We start from the raw sequence: 18,678 nt of genomic DNA, 5'->3' as shown, positions 1-18,678 counted from the left end.
AATACCTTTTAAGAGCCATATAAAAGCATGTAGCACAAAAAGAGAAGCCGAAGCAGCAAATGATTGCTCCACGACAAAAGGCAAAAAAAAAAAAAGACTGTCTCTGGTTTTCTCCATCAGTTTCTAAGCCTGCAAGAGGATACACACATCCATGGCTCTTTAAAAAGGGTGGAAAGGAGAACTTGATAAATAAGAGCTTCACCCATCTAATTCTCATAAGCATTCAAATATGCAACAATTTGAGCAACGAATTAACATTTATTCTAAATTTATCCTCAGCTGGAACAACTGATTTAACATGTAAGAGTGGCTGATTTAACATGTAAGAATGACAGTACCATGTATGACTGTCTCAGCTCTAAGACTTTGAGGTACAAGAGTTACACCAAAACAGAAGTGTATTCCAACATTTGTGTCTATCCAGGCAAGTCCATTTAAAGCTTTAGCTGCTATCCCCAAACCAGGGACTTTTAAATTCAAGTGCTGCCTCTCCCTCCCTTGGCCTTCCCACCAGGCTGGAACTTGCCCAACTCTACACAAAGCAGCTCTGTAGTACAAATTACCTTCTCCATTTCTTCTTTCAGATGCTTTTCATTTTGCTCAGAAAAATCTTTTTGTTTTATAAGCTCTTCCTTTAAATGCCTTATTTCCTCTGAGAGTTCTGCAATATGCTGTTTCTCAGAGCTGGAGAGAGCAAGCTTGGCTTTGTGCTCTTCCTCCAACACAGATACTCGCTCAGCCACCTCCACCTCAACCTGACGTGCTACATTTTGAACACTCTGGAGATGCAGTTTCGTGATTTCTGGAAAGAAAAAAAGAAAACAGAAAAAAATCCAAGCCAGACAATAAAATGGCATTCTGGAATTTAACAGCTCCTATTGATGCATAGAAATAAAGCTGAATGTTGTCAGCTGCGCTATTTATCAGTAGCCATGCTAACTACAGGACAAGGAGAATCCCTTAGCTGCATGATTTTATACTCTGTTCCATTTTATCACCATCTTGGGAATTTATCACTATAAACACACACAGAATAATCATAAAACCTGTGGCAGGACCTCCCTCCTTATCTGCAACAGCCAGATGAGCAGACTTTCTTTCCGGGCAATGTAATGGCAGATTTATGGAAGTTTTATCTCCTCTTTTGCACATCATATTTACACAAGGCATTTCCCCAAAAGTCAGTTGGGACCAATCTCTAAGCATTCCAATTTAAGCAGTTTTGATATCCTCTCTAGTATTAAAAGTAAATAATTCAAGATAAGAAATATAACTGCAAATTAAAAAAGCTCTACTAATCCTTTTAACCAACATACAGTGGAATACAATTATAACCATGTGTGTTAAATTAGCTAACTCAGATATGTAGTTAGTCCAAATTTTTCTATGACAGTGCCCTTCTAGACATCAAAAATGGAAACCTGATCAACTCCTATTAGAAACTGCTCTGCAGTTCTAGTAGTTTTTACTACAGAATAAACAACTTCAAGTCACCATATCTTCAGAAGTGCAACTCAACATGCCCATTATTGCTTGATGAAAGAGATTAACGTCTGTTAAATGTTCCCCATAGTTTAGGGTAAACTAGTAAGTTGAAAACTTCCTCAGATAAGCCTATTTAAAGAAAAATATAAGCCACACAAGCAGCTTACTGTTTCCCTTCCCAGTCTGTCGGACCATCCTACCTTTAGACTGTTCTTCTGAAAGTTGGGCATGGAGCTGCTCAAGTTCTAAACCATGCTTTCTTTTCAAGGCCTCAGTTTCTGCTGCATATTTGTCTGACAGATGCATCTTCATTTTCATCAGGTCCTCTTTATACTGAAGTGCAAGGGAGGATCTCAAGGAATCCAATTCATGCCTGTGTTGTTCTGCAAGTTGTAGCTGCAAACAGGCAAGTTCTTCCTACAGAAATAAAGGGTTAGTAAGAGATCTTTAGCTTCTAAGAAACCATGGTGAGAATCTTCCAATGAGAGAAAGGAAAATTCCATTTGCAAACACTTAGTCAACTTGAAACAAGTTGAGCAAAAATGTTGAGATCTTCAGTTACAGCAAGGTGCACGAAAACAGAGGCATAAATTTAAGAGGGGTCAATTAGCATCTTGGCTTGAAGAGAACAAGGACAGGCACAATTACTACCAGAGCTATAGAAAAGAGAAATACCATGAATTCTGCACTGGTGTAGAACTGGTAAGTTCCTTACCCAGCACAGGATAACCCAACCAGCACATAAAATTACAGAGCACTGTTTCAGCTGCTCCTCTCTACAGCCTCTCTGAGGCTGATAGCTATTGAAAGTTGATAATTTATAAAGCTTGTCAGAACTAATTAAGCCCTACAAAACATCTGAAATTAATTTACTCTTTGTAAGAACTAGGAATCAGACATCAATTTTCAAACAGGTCGTGTAAAGAACAGTACAACTTGTAACGTATCAAAAATCCTACCTGTTGTTGTTCAAGCTGTTGATCTAGCTGACCAAGTGCAACACTTCTCTCTTTCTCAGCAGTCTCTTCAAAAAGTGTGACAGAAGAACTGAGAAAAGGGTTTTAAAGTTTAAGACTTTGATATGTCATGAATCAAGTTAATTTTACTTGATGACTTGTGGTATAGTACTGAAAGTACGCAAAGAGCAACTGTAACAGCTGCTCGGGACTGGGCCATGACCTAATGCTCAATGCCAATAGGTTTAGATGCTAACATTATCTTTTATGCTAAAGAGCAATAAAATGGAAGCATGCTGTCACAAAATGAAAGGAAAAAGAACAGATCACCTGATGTCTCCTGCTTGATCTTGACTCATTTCCAACTCTGGCAGCGAACAGTCCGTCAGCTCTTGCGGTCTCTGATGCAACAAAGTCAATTCTTTTTTGTAGTTTTCTTCAGCAACAATTAACTTGTTTTCAAAAAAAAGTCTCAGTTGTTCCAATTCAGCTTTGTGCTCCCTGTTTCTCTGCTGACACTGCTGTTCAAACTCCTGTTTTAAACACTCTATTTCTTCCACCCGTGATGCTCGAGCCTGGAGTTGCTCTTTTAGCTCTGGAACAGAGGCAAAACCAACAAAAGTACTAAGAATACATATAATTAGGATGTCATTCTGCAAAAATCAGATTTTGTTGCCAAGTGTTAGTGGTTTAGGAATTGCATTGTCCCACCACAAGCCATTCCCTTCTCAATGGGAGTCACAAAAGTCAGAGATCACAGGTGTAGGTAAGAATCATTTATGGGAAATAGCAGTGAGATAGGAAAAATGAACTTCTGACAGGCAAAAATTCCTTCCTTAGAAGACATTGTCAGTTACACTGCACTCAGAGAAACCACCCTCATGCTAAGAATCAAAATCACCAGCACAGTTAGCTCTTCTCATTTTCTTGCAGTCCAGGACTAAGCTGGTAACAAGCAAAGTCCTGCACTATTGCTTAATCTTCACACCTCCTTGCTGTTGTAGCACTCAGAAGCAATAAATTATTCAAGAACATTTAATCTGCTCCAGGTAAAACTATCCGAACAAAATCAAATTGACATAAACTGTGCAAAAAACCAAAAATCACAGGAAGGAAAATAAAATCAATTCTGGATTACTTTAATGATGGTTTGCTACCAATCGTGTGCTCAGAGGCCAAACTGACTGAATTAAAAGAATCAACCAATAAAACAGGAATGCAATAAAAAGGAGCTACCAAGGCTGGTTCAGCAAGCTGCCCTCCTGAGTGAGAACAATGGCCAGCACTGCACCCTTTTCACTAGCCCTCTGAGAGCTATCTTCCCCACCTTCTGTATTAAAGCAGCAGTAACATTTAGGTAAGTTAAAAGGTAGGTAAAAAGGGGAAAAAAAAATCTCAAGACACATAAGCTTTCCCAATAGCTCAAGTTTCCAAATAATCCAAGTTAGTTAAATCCCCAAAGAATCAAATGAAGAGGGAAATAAATTGCAAGAAGGAGGAACTTGGAGAAGTTCCTTAAAAAGAAACAACTTGCCTGGAGAAAAGCAGTTGCATATGTTACATGAGTGAAATTTAGGAAACATTGATGGAAACAGAGGATGCCATCCAGGAGCAACACAACTGATTGTCACAATCAGGTTTTATGTAGCAAACCAGAAAATGCACTCGTGGCATGAAAAGCTGCTCACAATGAAAATGCAAACAGAAAGAGTAAGAGAAGAAATAAGTGTTCAAGGCCAGGTTGGATGGGGCTTAGATAGTGGAAGGTGTCCCTGCCCATGGCAGGGGTTGGAAGCAGATGAGCTTTAGGGTCCCTTCAAACCCAAACCACTCCATGATTCCATAATTATGTATGGTAAATCCATGGTTCAAGCCTGCTTCCTAAGGGAGAAGCTGCCAGGCACGGGGACCAGAGGAATCAAGTGATAAGAATGGACAAGTAACACCACCAATATGATAGGCAAGACAAGTCCAATCTGACGTGGGTAGGTTTTGCCTAACCAGCAAAGTCTACTAGCACAAAATTACCCCAAAAAAGCATTTCATTGTTTTGAACTGGCATGTCATTCTTGCACCAGAGCAGCAATCCCGTCATGCAGCTGCTATGGTTTGAATTCTACCATCAACCAAATGCATGGCCAAATCAGAACTCAAATGAAGAACAGCAGAGTAAAACACACCACCTTTAAGATCTCACACACCAAAAGAGATCCTCACCTGGACCATGGGTCTGCATTCTGGTCTCACCACCTTCAAGAAAGATGAGGAAACAGAAAAGGCTCCAAAGAATGGGATAGTGAATGATTGGAAACATAGAAAGACATGTGAAATTAGGGCTACAGAGACAAACTCCAGCAAATACTATCAAGTGCTATGCACTATAATTCTGTAATATTAAAACAAAAAGATGAAACAGTCAAGGTAAAGTCTGTCTAATATAAAAAATTACTTATTTAGAGTATATGACCAAACCAAAGCCCTAATACAATTCAAAAGCTACCTGAAGTTATATTATCCAGAATATCTGAAATAGCATTTGAAGTATGTTACATGTGCGTTCTGTTCTAACTATCCCAGCAGAACTCAAGAACCTCAGGTTAGAGCCTCAACACAAGAACACTGGCAGAGTCATGGTCTCTAGGTTTTCTTTTCCCCCAGAAATTCTTCAGTGTGTTATACACGTCTGTGCACACATATCTAAGACATGTTGTATTTTATTTCAAAAGTGTATGACATCTCAAACCACTACACTGCAAAACTGGCTGTTTTATTTAATACACCTGGGTCTTGAAACAGAAATACAAACACGAATATATTATTGCACTGACCAGCATTTTCTCCAGTTTTTAATTACATTATACTTAATTTGACATTTCAATGAAAAACCTTTTGTTTTCACAAAATATTTTTATAGTGTGCAGGAATGGAGTGGGAAGGGAAAGGAAAAGCACAGGAGTTAGTTTTTCCCCACAGTCACATCTTGCTTTTTGACACTGCCGAACCTGTCATCTGACACTAACTCACCTCAACCTAGAGACAAACCATTGGGCTACAATCCACTGACACTGTGGCCTTCCTGTGTGTTTCTGGTACTCAGCTAAAAGCATTTTGTGCCAATAATGCATACTTCTGTATGATGAAGAGGAAAAAATAAAATGTGCCAGTTATGAACATACCACTTAGCTCTTGTCGATTTGCTCGGGTACTGTCAAGCTGAGACCAAAGCTGCCTGATTTCTTCTTGTGACTGAACCTTGAGTTGCTCATGCTTGACCTGAAGCTGGTCCAGCTACAAAAAAAAAAACATGTTAAAACAGACAAAAAAAACCCTAAAAAAACAAACAAAAAAAACCCCAAACACCCCACCACAACTTGTTAAACAATTTTGTTCTCAGGGCTTATTTCGCAAGAGACACTTCTGTCAGATCGAGGTGGAAACAGTGACAACACCACTCCCAGCTCCTGACAGTATCAGAGCTACCAAGTAGCAGCATCTCTTAACTGTTACACCCACTCCTCTGAGAGGGAAGAATTTGCTCCTCATGCCCTAAGTATCTTCACTGGCAAAAAAATAAGGCATTAGCCAGAAAAAAAACCAAAATGTGAGAACCATAAAATTAGGAATATAAATATGGATGAAGAGATGACACCAAATGGCACAAAGGCAACTGCATTCCAAAGGTTTTGAACTCCTGTGGATACTCCCAGACTATTTATCTGCATTATGCATTTTGCTTTTTCAGTAACATCCCTAAATACAAACAGGTCATCCAAATGATATCTACATGGTCTAGGTTTTGCTACATAAAGAGGAATCAACTACTCTAAACTACTAAAGAAATGTAATTTACCTCCTTCTGAAGATTCTGTTCTTTTTCTTGGCTTTTCATCTTTATGTCTTCTAGGATTTGATGATGTTCAGCCTGCAGCTGTTCTTGTAATTTTGTGATGGCTATCTGGTGTTGCCTCTCCAATTCTATACATTTCACTAAAATCAAAAATTAGTTCTGTTACTCCCTCATCCCAGTTAATGAATAACCTGTACAACTTCTGTGCAACACAAATAGCAATGCATGTCTCTAGCTTAAGCACTAGCTTTCAGGGAATCACAGACATGCTTGAGCAGTAAAGTATTTGCAAGACAAACACTTCCATGCACTGCTTCATAGTTCTCTGCATCTCACACTGTTACTTAGCCAACCGACAACCATTTGTTCCATTAAGCCTTAACTGTCCACAATCCAAATGCAGTTTTTTGTTAGAAAAAGCTTCTATTAATATTAATCACAGTTTTGATTAACTCAGCAACTGTCAATACAGGTTTTCAGATGGAAGCAAAACATCACCTCCCTTTAATATTCATCTCACATCTCATACTCTGTGGAAGTCAAAATGCAACAATGCTATTCAGGTTTTAAACCATTTTTCATTTACAACCTGTTGTCTAGACAGTCTCATGCCATCATCCCGGTTTTTAAATAAGTCTACATAAATACAGCTTGTATTTACTTTTATACATCTGATAAAATCACTTAGCTGTGTCTCTGTTCAATAAAACAGCTGCCTCCCAGAGCATGATACTTACTTTTAGATTGTACATTCTCAACGGAAAGAAGCCCCAGCTCTGCTCTGACTTTTTCCAAATCCATTTCCAGAGACTTCTGCAGTGCAATCATCTCAGCCTGATGTTTTTCACACAGTTCTTCACACACGTTTTGTAAACGTCTATCAGACTCTAATTTCCAGTCTCTTTTCAGGGTCTAAGAGAGTAAAACACGCATTTTACTAAAGTAAACACGTTTATTAAATTAATTATTTTTTTTCTCTGTTTATTTGTCCTTTACAATAGCAGATCTGGGCCTTGTACCAGCTCTTGTTTTCGGAAAGGATCTTTATTGTTTTCTTGTATAAAGAACAGAATTTGTACCTCTAGTGCCTGGACATGTGTCTCTTCCATTTCCGATTCTATTTTCTTTCTCTGGTCAACTGTGAAATAAAGTACTTATTAATAAATTTACACAAAAAAGTATTAAATGGTAAGTAGAAATATGGATGAGATTACAGTTTTCAACATCAAACTCAGGACTTAAATGGGCAGGCATAGAGCAGAGTAAGATGCTGGGTTCTATCCACACCTGCTGTTATGTTATATCCCACTAGTTCACTTTCATGTTAAAAAACAAGCATTGTAGAACTTAGAGCTGCAAAGACAACTCAGAAAGTTCAAGTTCAATTTAATTAGTAAAGCCTCCTTAAGTCTACAGAGAACATGATACTACAAAGAAAAATGACCGTAAAGATACAAATTCAAATGACTATTGATGTCATTTCAACATTTCACTGCACACCACTATGAGCACAGAATTACCTCCACAAAGAAAAAGCCTACCAGTAGCAGCAGGTAGGAAACTTCAAATTTCTTCTACAAATGTCTAGGAAAAAAGACTACAAGACAGATGCCACTATCTGCTCAGTTATCACTGACACCAACAGATTCTTCCTTTCCAGCTCCTCCCTTGATTAATTCCAGCTTATTGTTTGGCCCATTTTTTAATTTGCAGGAACCCTGTAAAGGCCTATCAGCCATGTTGCCTAGGCTTATTTATAATATATAATAGTTTATAATATGCAACCATTATTTCAAGTCTTTCCATGGGAAAGGAAAACTTAGAGATTAAACTGGTATTAAGTTACATTGGTAAAACACACCTTAAAGTATTGATATTAAGAACTGCATCTTGACCTCCTCCTGCTCCCAGATCCCACTATCAGCGCTATCAACTCACTACACTACTAGTGGTAACAAATGGCTTCCTACTTTTAGGTCAAAAAGAGACACCCTTAAATTAATGTTCTCTTTCTCTTAGGGAAGGACAACTAAAGAAATGGCTTCTAAACCTTTTTTCAGAGCTCAGACTGTGATGAGCAGTCTAGCTGGAGGCCTGCAACTAGCAGTGTTCCCCATGGATCCATGTGAATACAAGGAATAACTTTACTGTGAGGGTGACAGAGCCCTGTAACAGGCTGCCCAGAGAGGCTGTGGAGCCTTTTCCTCTGCAGATATTCAAAACATGCCTGGACACAAACCTGTGCAAATTGCTCTGGGTGAACCTGCTCTAGCAGGTGATCTCCAGAGAGTCCTTCCACCTCAACCAGCCTGTGATTCTCTAAACTTCTTCAGTGAGGTGCTGCAAGATTCACCTTTGTCCAGAAATCCCTCAAGCTCTGCCATACAGGTCAAAAATGGTCTGACCTGGAAAGGGGGAAATTTTCCAAACAATGCCAAGAGCATCATTAGCAGGCCTTCAGTACTATGAGATGCAACTGCCTTCTTGCTTATACCAAAATACAGTCTTATAGGAAGTGCAGCTCAAATGACACCCAGCTACAGGTTCTCACTGAGCCTTTCAACTCCTAACACTGAGAGGGTAAGCCAGGAAGCATTCACACATCTTCTCAGAAAAATAAGAGAGTGCTGACTTAGGGCAAGAAAAACCCTGACAAAACATAAGGCTCTACTCTTTGCATGGATCAAGTTCTTCATGAGAACTTGGTCTAAAGCCTCCTGAAAGAAAGTAGTTCAGTTTAGCACTAATTGACAGATGAAGAACAATTAAACTTAGGTCTTCACAGCTTCATTTTCATATATAAAATGTGCACTCTTGCACATGGCAGTCCTGCCCATATTACAGGTAACACCAGCTGCCATTCACAGGCCAGCTCTACACCAAGACAGGAATCTATGCAGGAAGAAAATGCTTATTCCCCAGTTTTAATACCTAGCTCTTGCTGATACTTGGACTTAAGGTCTTCTTTTTCCTTCAGACACTGTTCTTTGATCCTCTCCCACTCCAGCTGGTGGCGGCTTTGCAGAATGGCTACCTCCTGAGCACGTTTGTCATTGAGCATCTCCCGCAGCTCCATCAGGGCAGTCTCCTTCTCTTTCCTCAAGTTGGACTGTGTAAGCTCCAGCTGAGAGGTGTGCATATTGTTTAAGGTCAGGCGTAAAGCTTCCAGTTCAAGGCTGTGCAGTGTCTGCAGTGGAGTAAAAAAGGGTTTCTCCCTCCCCTCTAATGAAATGTGCTCACTTTTTCATTACTAGTTTCAGTTTTGACAGTTAAACCCATCTAGTTTTGCCTTTCTGTACTTGCAGAATGTTTCTTTGTGGCAAGAATCCTTAAAATAAGCTGTTATAATGATATTTGAATGTTTTCAGTGCAATGTAAAAGGCTTTCCTTACCTACCTCTTAATTTCCTACAAAATATCCTGTATCTGTCCACTTCCTCACATCAAAGTAGAACACAAGTTCACTCCAGCTCATCACTGTCTATTGAAAGAATTTCTTATGTTTGCTGTTGGTTATAATTTGTTAACAAACTAAAGTTCTAAGTGATATTGGAGAAGTAGAAATAAAATTCACCACTCCTCAATTCTTAAGTAAACTAACCAGTGTACCAAAAGGTTATAATTAGACCTAACACTAGACATACTCTTTCCCTTTTCACTTGCATTTAGTGGAAGTGTTCAAAAACCCAGGAAATGTATAGATGTAAAAGTCATGTTTTCACACTTCAGCTTAGCAAGAAAGGATTTGTAATTATTAATAGTGGGATAATTAAAAAGTGGGAGGGGTTTATATACTTTATAAAATTGACTTTAAACTTGCCAAGACAAAAAATTACAGAGCTGTATTTTCTCTCTTAAAATCATTTATTTAAACATCCAGTTCTCTTCAGAATGAATGTTAAAATATAATTAATGTTAAAATATATATTAAAATATATATAAAATAAATAAAATATAATATAAAGTGAAGATTCTGGAGAACTCCTCTAAAATATATCTATTATCACCCACCAAGAGAACACTCCTTTTCATTTGGCTGCAGCAGCGTGTGAAAGAGCACGTGTGATATCCACAAAAATTAAGGAGAAGGCTCCTTGATTTCTGTGTCTGCTAGAGATCAAGTCAGCTAAGAACTATATTAATCACTGTGAGATTCCCTGTTTTTACCTGGGATTGAAGCTGAGCTTGCTCATGCTCTGCTTTGTGTGTGGCTGCCATTTGCTGCCGGAGTTCATCCAAAAGGTGCCTCTGTTCCTCCTTGAGCTCAGCACGGAGCTTCTCCATTTCCTCTGAGTGTTTAGCAGCCAGCTCAGAGATTTCCCGATCGTGCTCCCGTTCATGAACCTGCAGAGAATACTCAGATGAAAAGCTTTCTTCAAAATATGCTTGTTTAGCCCTAATTATGGAATAAGAATTTTCACTCCTCCTGACCCCAAATCAAAAACTTCACGGAAAAAAAACAATAAAAAGAATTTCACGTCTCTAAAATGTTTACACTGCTCATATGACAATGCAAAATTATTTTTCCAAAATAAACCAAATTGCAGCATGTACCTTTTTTATTACAGCAATCTCTTCCTTTCTTTTTTCTTCCAACTTCTGTTGTTCTTCCACTTTGTCTTGTATTTCAGCATTTAACTCTTTAATCTGAAAACAGGCATACAAACATTTGCAATGGCTACCTTAAGCATTCCAAAATTCCATGACTCCTGCAGTTATCAGGGTTTCCTACCTCTCTCTCGTGTGCCAAACTCACTTCAGTTAATTCAGCAAGGTGCTGAGTCTCCATCTTATCCATTTCCTCTCTGTAATGCTTCTCCATCTTCGACTGAGCCTCCTGGGCAGCCTGACAGGACTCCTGCAAGCGAGCCTCAAGCTCCAAATGAGCCTTTTTCAACTGGGCAATTTCTTCAGTCAACTGGCCTTTTTCCTCACTGTATTCAGCAGTCTTTTCCTTTATTTCAGCAGTAAGTTTATTAATTTCTTGGTTGCTGATGTTTAACCTGTCTTCATAGCTCAGTCTTTCACACTCCTGTATTTCTTTGATGTTTTTCATTTCAGCATTAAGCTCATGGATGTTTTTCTCAAGGTCATCAAGCATGCTAGCATTCTCTGCTAGTGCTTTTTCTGCTTTCAATAGATCCTCCTCCACATTAGATAGTCTCTCTCTTAAGGCTGTTTTTTCCTTCAATAAAAGTACTAAATTTTGTTCTTTATTATTGATTTCAGCTTTGAGCAACTCCAGTTCTTTTAGCAATGTCCCTTCAGATATGGTTTTCTGACTCAACAGCTCTGCTATTCTCTGGTTTTTAGCCTTCTGAGCATTAAGCTGGCTTTCCATTCCATCCCTTTGACTTTGCAAAGCTGCCAGCTGGCGGCCAAAAAGATCCTGCACTTCGTTTGTCACAGAATCAGAAGCTGTTTTCTGCTCCTGAGCATCTCTCACTAACTGCTCCTGAGTTCGCAGCTGCATCATCAACATTTCTCTTTCCTCCTGGAGGTCTTTCACCATTTCTAGCCAGACAGAGGAGTTTGACACTTGTGTGAGAGCCGGCTGGCCTCCATCCTCACGCTGCTGCTTTACTAGAAGCATGTGTTTATTTTCAAGTTCTTTCTCCTTCTCCATTTTCCGAAGAAGTTCTTTTTCACAACGGATCCGTGCTTCATGTTCTTCCTCCAGTTTTGCATGCATATGAGAGAGCTCAGACATGGCTTTTTCCCAATTTCCAACAGCTTCTTGGGTGTCCTGATAAGGCATTTCCAAGGCTGACTCCTGATGGAGCAGCTCAGCTGGCTTCAAATGTCTCTCTGCCAAACACATCACTTCATCATCCTCTATGTCACTGTGCTCTCCAATTTTGTTTTGCTGCAGGGAGCCATCTGACACACATGAAACAAAGGCCTCTGCTCTCACCTCTGCTCCTTCAAAAATGTCTTGAGCCAAGCCACTAAGACACGTCCCCTCCTCAAGGCTAGAGTTTAATGGAGAAGATACAAAATCTCTGCCGGGTTCTAGGAGCACACTGTTATCTAAGCCATACATACTGCATCTGCCCTCTTCGATGGCATGGCCCTCCGAAGAGCTGGAACCATAGGAGTCTTCTGGAGTTTCTGTGGAAACGAGGTATTTAGCCAATATACCTTCATCACCACTGAAAAGCCCCAGCTCTGACAAGGGTCCTTCAGACAGGTTCTCCCCTTCACCGCTTCCATTAACATTCGTGATCTCTAAATTCTTTGTTTCTTCTAACTGATCCCTTGAGGAGTCATACTGGAACTCCAGTTCTGGCTGAAGCACTGGCTCATCTCTACCTTCTGATAGGTTTGCTCTGTCCCACATCTCCTCAAGATCCGCTCCCTGCAACTGAGACATCCCTGGTAAAATCTGGTTTTCCCTCAATTCCAGTAACTTTTTATTGGAGACAATCTCTCCATCATGCTTTTGCCTTACATCTATAGGTTTTTTAGCCTCATAAAGTTGCTTTTCATTTAATTCCTGGATGTAGGAATTCAGTTTCTGAATCTCTTCATTCAAGGACTGTTTTTCTTTTTTATATCGCTGGGATTCCTTCACTTGCTCTTCTGCATAAGAAAGTTGATGCTTAAGGCCATCAATTACATCCTTGTATTTACTTTCCATTTCAGATTTTTCCCTCTTAAAGCCTTCTTGTTGGTTTTCAAGTTTCTTCCTCAAATTTTCTTTACTAATTTCAGATTCTCGAAGCCTTACATTTAAGTCAATTATTATGCCATTCAAATTCTGAATGTGTTCTTCAGAATTCAAAGCACAGAGTTCTTTCTTTAACTGTTCGAGTTCATTTTTATATTTTAAAATAATTTCTTCTTCATAGACCTGCTTGGCTTCTGCAATCTCTCTTCTGTGGCACTTCTCCAGCTCATTCCTCAAGTTATCCAACTGTCTGCAAATATCCTTCTCATGACTGATTTTCAGTTCTTCAATATGTTGCTGTTCTTTCACTTTGGATAAAGCAATTTCTTTTTTTAATTCTGTTATTTCTGAGTCTCGGAGAGAAAGTGTGTGCTGTAGTATAGACAAACCAAATCTTTCTGATGTTAGTAGATCTTGAAGACTTTTAATAAATTGTTCTTTTTCATCTATGCTTTTGTATAGCTTTTGCATTGAATCTTTCATATCCTCTTCCATTTGGGCAAGCAGATTTTCTTTATCTTTGGTATTCTTAAAAATAAAACATTACATATAAAATATGCCATGATTTCATTTCCTTAAACCTCATGGTTTTAATTTGCATTCAGAAATAACAACATTTAATGTTTCTATTTATGGCACTACTAGTTACACTCTTAAAGGAAACCAGACATTAAGTTGTTTCACTAATGTATGTTAGTAATCACAATCTCTATATATTTATTTCTATATAAAAAGATTTTTTCAAGAATATGTCATTACAGCAAATTTGAGTTACCACCAAAGTTGAAATAATTTAACAAAAAAAGGTATGTTTTTACCTTCTGAGAAGACTCCAGCTGCACTTCCAGGTCATGTGCTTTCTCACGCAGTATCTCTAAGTGTGCATTTTGCTCTCTGAGACGATCCTGAAACAAGGACATTTGCTGCTGGGCTTCTAAACCTTCGTTTTTCCTGAGACTTTTACTCCTCAGTAGTTCAGTAACCTGAACACATAAAAGGAACTCACAGTCAAGAGAAAGTTTATATCCAAACAAATCATACACAAAACTCACTGTAAGCAAATATATTTACAGATTTACCCTAAATCTTTCATTCTCCAGGAATAAAAATCATCCTGAAAAGGTAGACAACACTTGTTATGTTTTAGGTAGTATTATATACTGAAAAGATGCAAATGTTAGATAATTCATCCCTATGGTGAATTTTCTAATATTATGATCCTATAAATCTAGCATAATAAATCATACTGAATTCCTCCAATACAAAGCAGAACTTCCAATGGACTGGACATGCCATTAAGAGGACAATGAACAAAACCAGTCTTCCCTGCAAAGGATTTACAGCTCATTACTAAAGGTTGGTTTCTTCTTCTCCACATCCCTTCAAATGAAAGGGAAACATTTCTCCCATCAGGATAATATAAAATATGTTTTATTTAACATATATTTCTCAGTATATTGCTAAAACCAAGGAAGACTATGGAAGACAGTATTAATGCTTTCCTCTGTTATCAAAGTTGACATCTTTCCACAAAGTGCATCATCTCACTAGACGTATTTAGAATATGCCTGAAATGCTGTTGAGGCTTGATCCTTGTCTTTCAATGGCTTATGGTGCAAATCCCAAACAGCTGTTGAGTAGCCTTCACTTTTACCACATTTTGCTGTTGCAACCAGAACTATAGATAGAAAGCAGTATTTTTTGTTATTTTACAAAAATTCGTTTAGCAGATACTTTTCAGGGCATAAGCAACTTCTTTAAGATATTTCCTGGACTAAAAAGTCTCAGTTTTATTTTTTAAATTTTTTTAACCCCTTTCCCTTCCTATCCAGACTTTTAAGATATGCAATCCCATATCCTGCAAACCTGAAACAGTTACTATACAGAAACATTTCTCTTTGACATATACTACAAGGTTCCTAGGGCAACAAATAAATAGGTTCAGAAAGAATAGCCACTAGGACACTGAGCATCACCAAGAAAGAAAAAAGCACTTTTTAAAATACATTTTAAAGCAGAGAAAGGCTGCAGTATATCTCATTATCCAGGGATTAGATCCATGGTCAACCTGTTGCACTGAACCAGGTTCCTCTGTGTCATTTTAAACTTTCTTTATTTGAGCCAAGTCACATTACCTCAGCACAGCAAGTTTCTGTCTAACAGTTGAGATGTTCCAGCTGCCCAAGCAGAAACTCACAGATTTCTCTGGCAAAGAACGAATGATCACATGCAAACCCAAACTATATAGCAACAGTTGTGTACATGCCACAAACCACTTGTGGCAGGACATTCCCCCACCACAGAAGGGCTGATCTGTTCTGCCTATCAGCTGGTGCAATAGCTCAGGGCATTCTTCCCCTCACAAGAATTTGCTAATTGGTGAAATATCTCAGGCCAGACATCTGTCTGTGAGATATTTCTGGCATCACGGAGGTGGCATTCCCAGCTGACAATAAACATCTTGCCTTGGGAGAGAGACTGAAGGAAGATAAGCTAGAATTTCTGACTGACAGACACTTAACTCCACAAACTATAAAAACTACACCAAATTTTCACAAGGCAGAAGTCTTCTGCATGTTCTGTGGAAACGTGTGGGGCCCTTCCCCAAAGCTGGGATGCCACTTTGTGGTTATTCTCTTGGGGGTTGAGTGAAAGCAATCTCTGTACCTCACGATTAGTTTGGTGATAAGTTACATTAACTCCTAATCTATAATATTTTTTTGTTAGCTATAACATAGGTATCTTTATGTCGTGCACTGTTTTATGTAATCTACTAGTAGTTGTTGTAACCTGTTTAAGGCCATTTGTCTGTTCATCTTCTGCCTATTCAGTAAATAACTCATTTTATGATAGACTTGATCTGCAGTTCTTAAGAACTCATGAGACAGAGCAGTTTAGTGCCTTACCTAAAAAATCTGAACCTAAGGCAGGCCTTGTCTAATGCTTGCACTCAACCCATAACATCACTAACAACATCGTGCAAAATTCCTTAACAAGGGCTTAAGTGATGAACAAAGAAGTGCAATGACCTTCAAAACATGATGCAAGCAAGTGGAAAATCTGAAGATATTTCCAGGACTTCCCCATAGCAACCAGGAAAAAACCCTGTCCTGCAGTCATTTTCACTGCTGTGCTACAAACTGAACTGTGAGGAGCTACATGATCAGCTCAATGTTTTTACATTCACAGTCTAAAGTTCTTCTTGCAGTCTCTGTCAGGACATGCAAACTGGAGGAGAGGCACACCTGATGTAACTGGAGCTGTAAATCATGGATCTGATGAGCCACACGTGAAGCCTCCTCCTGTAGCTCATCCCGGTCTTTCTTGGCCTGTTGAAGGCAGGTTGTTAACTTCCTGATGATTTCATTCTGCTCCTGAACTGTTGTTTCCTACAGGGGTCAGAAGGAGTGCACTTTTAGTATTAAGTTATTCTTAACATATTTGGAACCAAGAAGCTTTTCTTGATGCAGAGCCATTACAGAGTCTGTAGTTACATTTCAGTTTTATACAACTTGCACCAAAGTCTGTGTCCAAACACGATGGCAAGCATGATGGAAGAGGAGTCTTAAATTGATCTCAGAGATGACAAACCTAACCAAAAGTGATTTTAAAAACAAATGATGGGATACCAGCAATGAAATTGGTATTTTTACATCCAAATTTGTAGCTTTTATTGATGTAAAAAGGAATCAAGTTTTCAGATAGGATATAATGAATATTTAGTACACCCTAAATAGTTTTCTATCTGCCAGCAATTCCCTTCAGTCAAGTGAGAGGAAGCTAATGAGATGGGATACATTAATCCTATTCTGTGTTAATCACATTTATCTTTTAATTTATTTTTCACCAACAAGAAATGTGTATTTCCCCAATCCAAGAATGAGAAAAAGAACATATAAAGGGGAAATTAACTAGTCTTAGAAAGCACTTGGTAATAATTTACCTTTACATAGAACTGCTAGAGAAAGGGCATGCAAAATATTATTTTTTTAATATTCTGGAAGAGTTGCACTACATGTTAGCCAGGTGAAGTACTTCTCACTAAAAACCAATAGGTTTTTCAGTCTAGTGGCCTAAATATTTTTAGGATTAAAGTAAGGTACTATTATCCCATTACTCAATTCTGTCAAACATACCTGAAGCTGCATGGAATCGTTGTGCTGGGTGAGTTGGTCCTGCAGCTCATCCATCTGTACAGTGAGTCTTTCCACTGCTTCCTGTTTCTCCAGCAGCCTGCTCTCCAGCTCAGCTATCCTTGCCTGACACATCTGAGCATCAGCCTCGCTGTATTCTGCAGCAGAATTTATCCTATCTTTCTTTATAAAGGAAACAGAAATGCACTTATTCACTAAAAATACCATTTCTGGTTTGTGATTAGTCTGAAAACAAATTCAGCTTTAAGGTTAAGTCCTGGGCAAATTCTAATTTAAAAGTAACTCAACGCTGGGACTTTGTATCTAATAGAAACATTACATACATAAAACCCTTAAGGCTTAAAAATTTCAAATTAAAAATTATCATAGATAATACATTTTCATGATAGTTTAAGGCACAAAAGTCAAGTAAAAGTTTTGTGATTCTATAGCACCAAATGGTGGCAACATGACATTTTGGCATGTATTGGGATTTAAATACCTCAAGCTGTGAGGAAGGAAGCAGAATACTACCAATTTAAACTAAGGCTTTACATCCATCTGACAGGAGAACAGTCCACCCAAATAAGAAACAACAATGTTAAAGCTCTCCAATTAAAATGAAATTTCTGTGGTTTCTTAGGAGCAACATTGTTACAATCATCATAGAGGATACAGTATCTCATATTTTATTTTTAATACTTTTTGGTTGTATTGTATGAAATAATGAAAGATGAACCCAAGTATCAATTGGAAACATTAAAAACACTCAAATTTCTCTGGGCAAAATCTGAATTTACAAAACCCAGTTTTCTTACCAACCAATTTTCACAGCCAGTATGTGTACAGAAAACTGCCTGTTTTATACCATAAAACAGTGACATCGCATCAGTTTCATCATATTTGATAACAATCATTTTAGCAACAAGTTATCAGTCTTCTTTAAGGTCTACCCAGCATCTTTTACTAAAGATACACCTTTTCACACTTACTTCAGTTGCATGATCATCCAGTGGCTCCCAGCTAAACAAATCAGTGCTGCCCTGGTAAATAAACAAATAAAACAAATGCTAAACCACAGCTATTTTAAATAAAAATAAGGAAAACCAGAATTATTTTGGAAGCATCTTAAGCATGAACCAGAAAGGTCTGTGTTGTGAGAAACTGATTTTATGATAAATCCAGCTGGTCTTTCATGGGGAAATGAACTAAACAAACAAAAGTATTATAATGTCCACTTAAATGTAGGGCTAAGCCTCAACACTGATTCAATGCTTGATCCTCTGCTGTTGTAGCTGGCAAACAATCTTTATTCTACTACTAAAAATTAGTAAACGGACAGGAGATTATTTAACACACATGCTGAAACCATTCAAGTAATCACAAAAGCAACACCTTCTTCTGACACACAGATTTAACATAGCTCAACACCTTGAAAGAGGTTTTACTCTCACTAAATTGACAAGATCAAGATCACGATGGCATTATTTGGAAAAGGCAGTCCACAGCTCTCTCTGCATTTTGAGTCTGCTTGAAGTAGTTCCCAATGATTACTGTCTCCCTGGAGGCACCCTCTCCAGGTAACCTA

At 38.3% G+C, this 18,678-nt stretch overlaps 1 protein-coding gene across 16 annotated transcripts in view; it reads right to left on the bottom strand.

Annotated features, from left to right (window-relative positions):
* Positions 1 to 18,678, bottom strand: part of PCNT (pericentrin) — a 70,094-nt gene that overhangs the window by 44,943 nt on the left and 6,473 nt on the right. For 8 of the 16 annotated variants that reach the window (XM_041717345.2, XM_041717346.2, XM_072931633.1 and 5 more), the window contains exons 3-19: positions 18,083 to 18,133; positions 17,094 to 17,273; positions 16,203 to 16,346; positions 13,776 to 13,940; positions 11,020 to 13,485; positions 10,842 to 10,934; positions 10,455 to 10,631; positions 9,220 to 9,475; positions 7,368 to 7,426; positions 7,026 to 7,200; positions 6,292 to 6,428; positions 5,618 to 5,729; positions 4,659 to 4,691; positions 2,772 to 3,036; positions 2,445 to 2,532; positions 1,686 to 1,902; positions 564 to 802 (exon numbers count right to left, since the gene is read on the bottom strand). In XM_041717345.2, the coding sequence (XP_041573279.1) occupies positions 564 to 802; positions 1,686 to 1,902; positions 2,445 to 2,532; positions 2,772 to 3,036; positions 4,659 to 4,691; positions 5,618 to 5,729; positions 6,292 to 6,428; positions 7,026 to 7,200; positions 7,368 to 7,426; positions 9,220 to 9,475; positions 10,455 to 10,631; positions 10,842 to 10,934; positions 11,020 to 13,485; positions 13,776 to 13,940; positions 16,203 to 16,346; positions 17,094 to 17,273; positions 18,083 to 18,133 (4,857 nt within the window). The remainder of the gene's footprint in view (positions 1 to 563; positions 803 to 1,685; positions 1,903 to 2,444; positions 2,533 to 2,771; positions 3,037 to 4,658; positions 4,692 to 5,617; positions 5,730 to 6,291; positions 6,429 to 7,025; positions 7,201 to 7,367; positions 7,427 to 9,219; positions 9,476 to 10,454; positions 10,632 to 10,841; positions 10,935 to 11,019; positions 13,486 to 13,775; positions 13,941 to 16,202; positions 16,347 to 17,093; positions 17,274 to 18,082; positions 18,134 to 18,678) is intronic. The other 8 variants (XM_072931630.1, XM_030277918.4, XM_030277919.4 and 5 more) reach the window with 6 other exon arrangements.

This window comes from Taeniopygia guttata, chromosome 7 (genome assembly GCF_048771995.1).
Source record: "Taeniopygia guttata chromosome 7, bTaeGut7.mat, whole genome shotgun sequence".
In the NCBI taxonomy this organism is placed as follows: domain Eukaryota; kingdom Metazoa; phylum Chordata; class Aves; order Passeriformes; family Estrildidae; genus Taeniopygia; species Taeniopygia guttata.
This window is presented reverse-complemented; position numbering and strand designations above follow the sequence as displayed.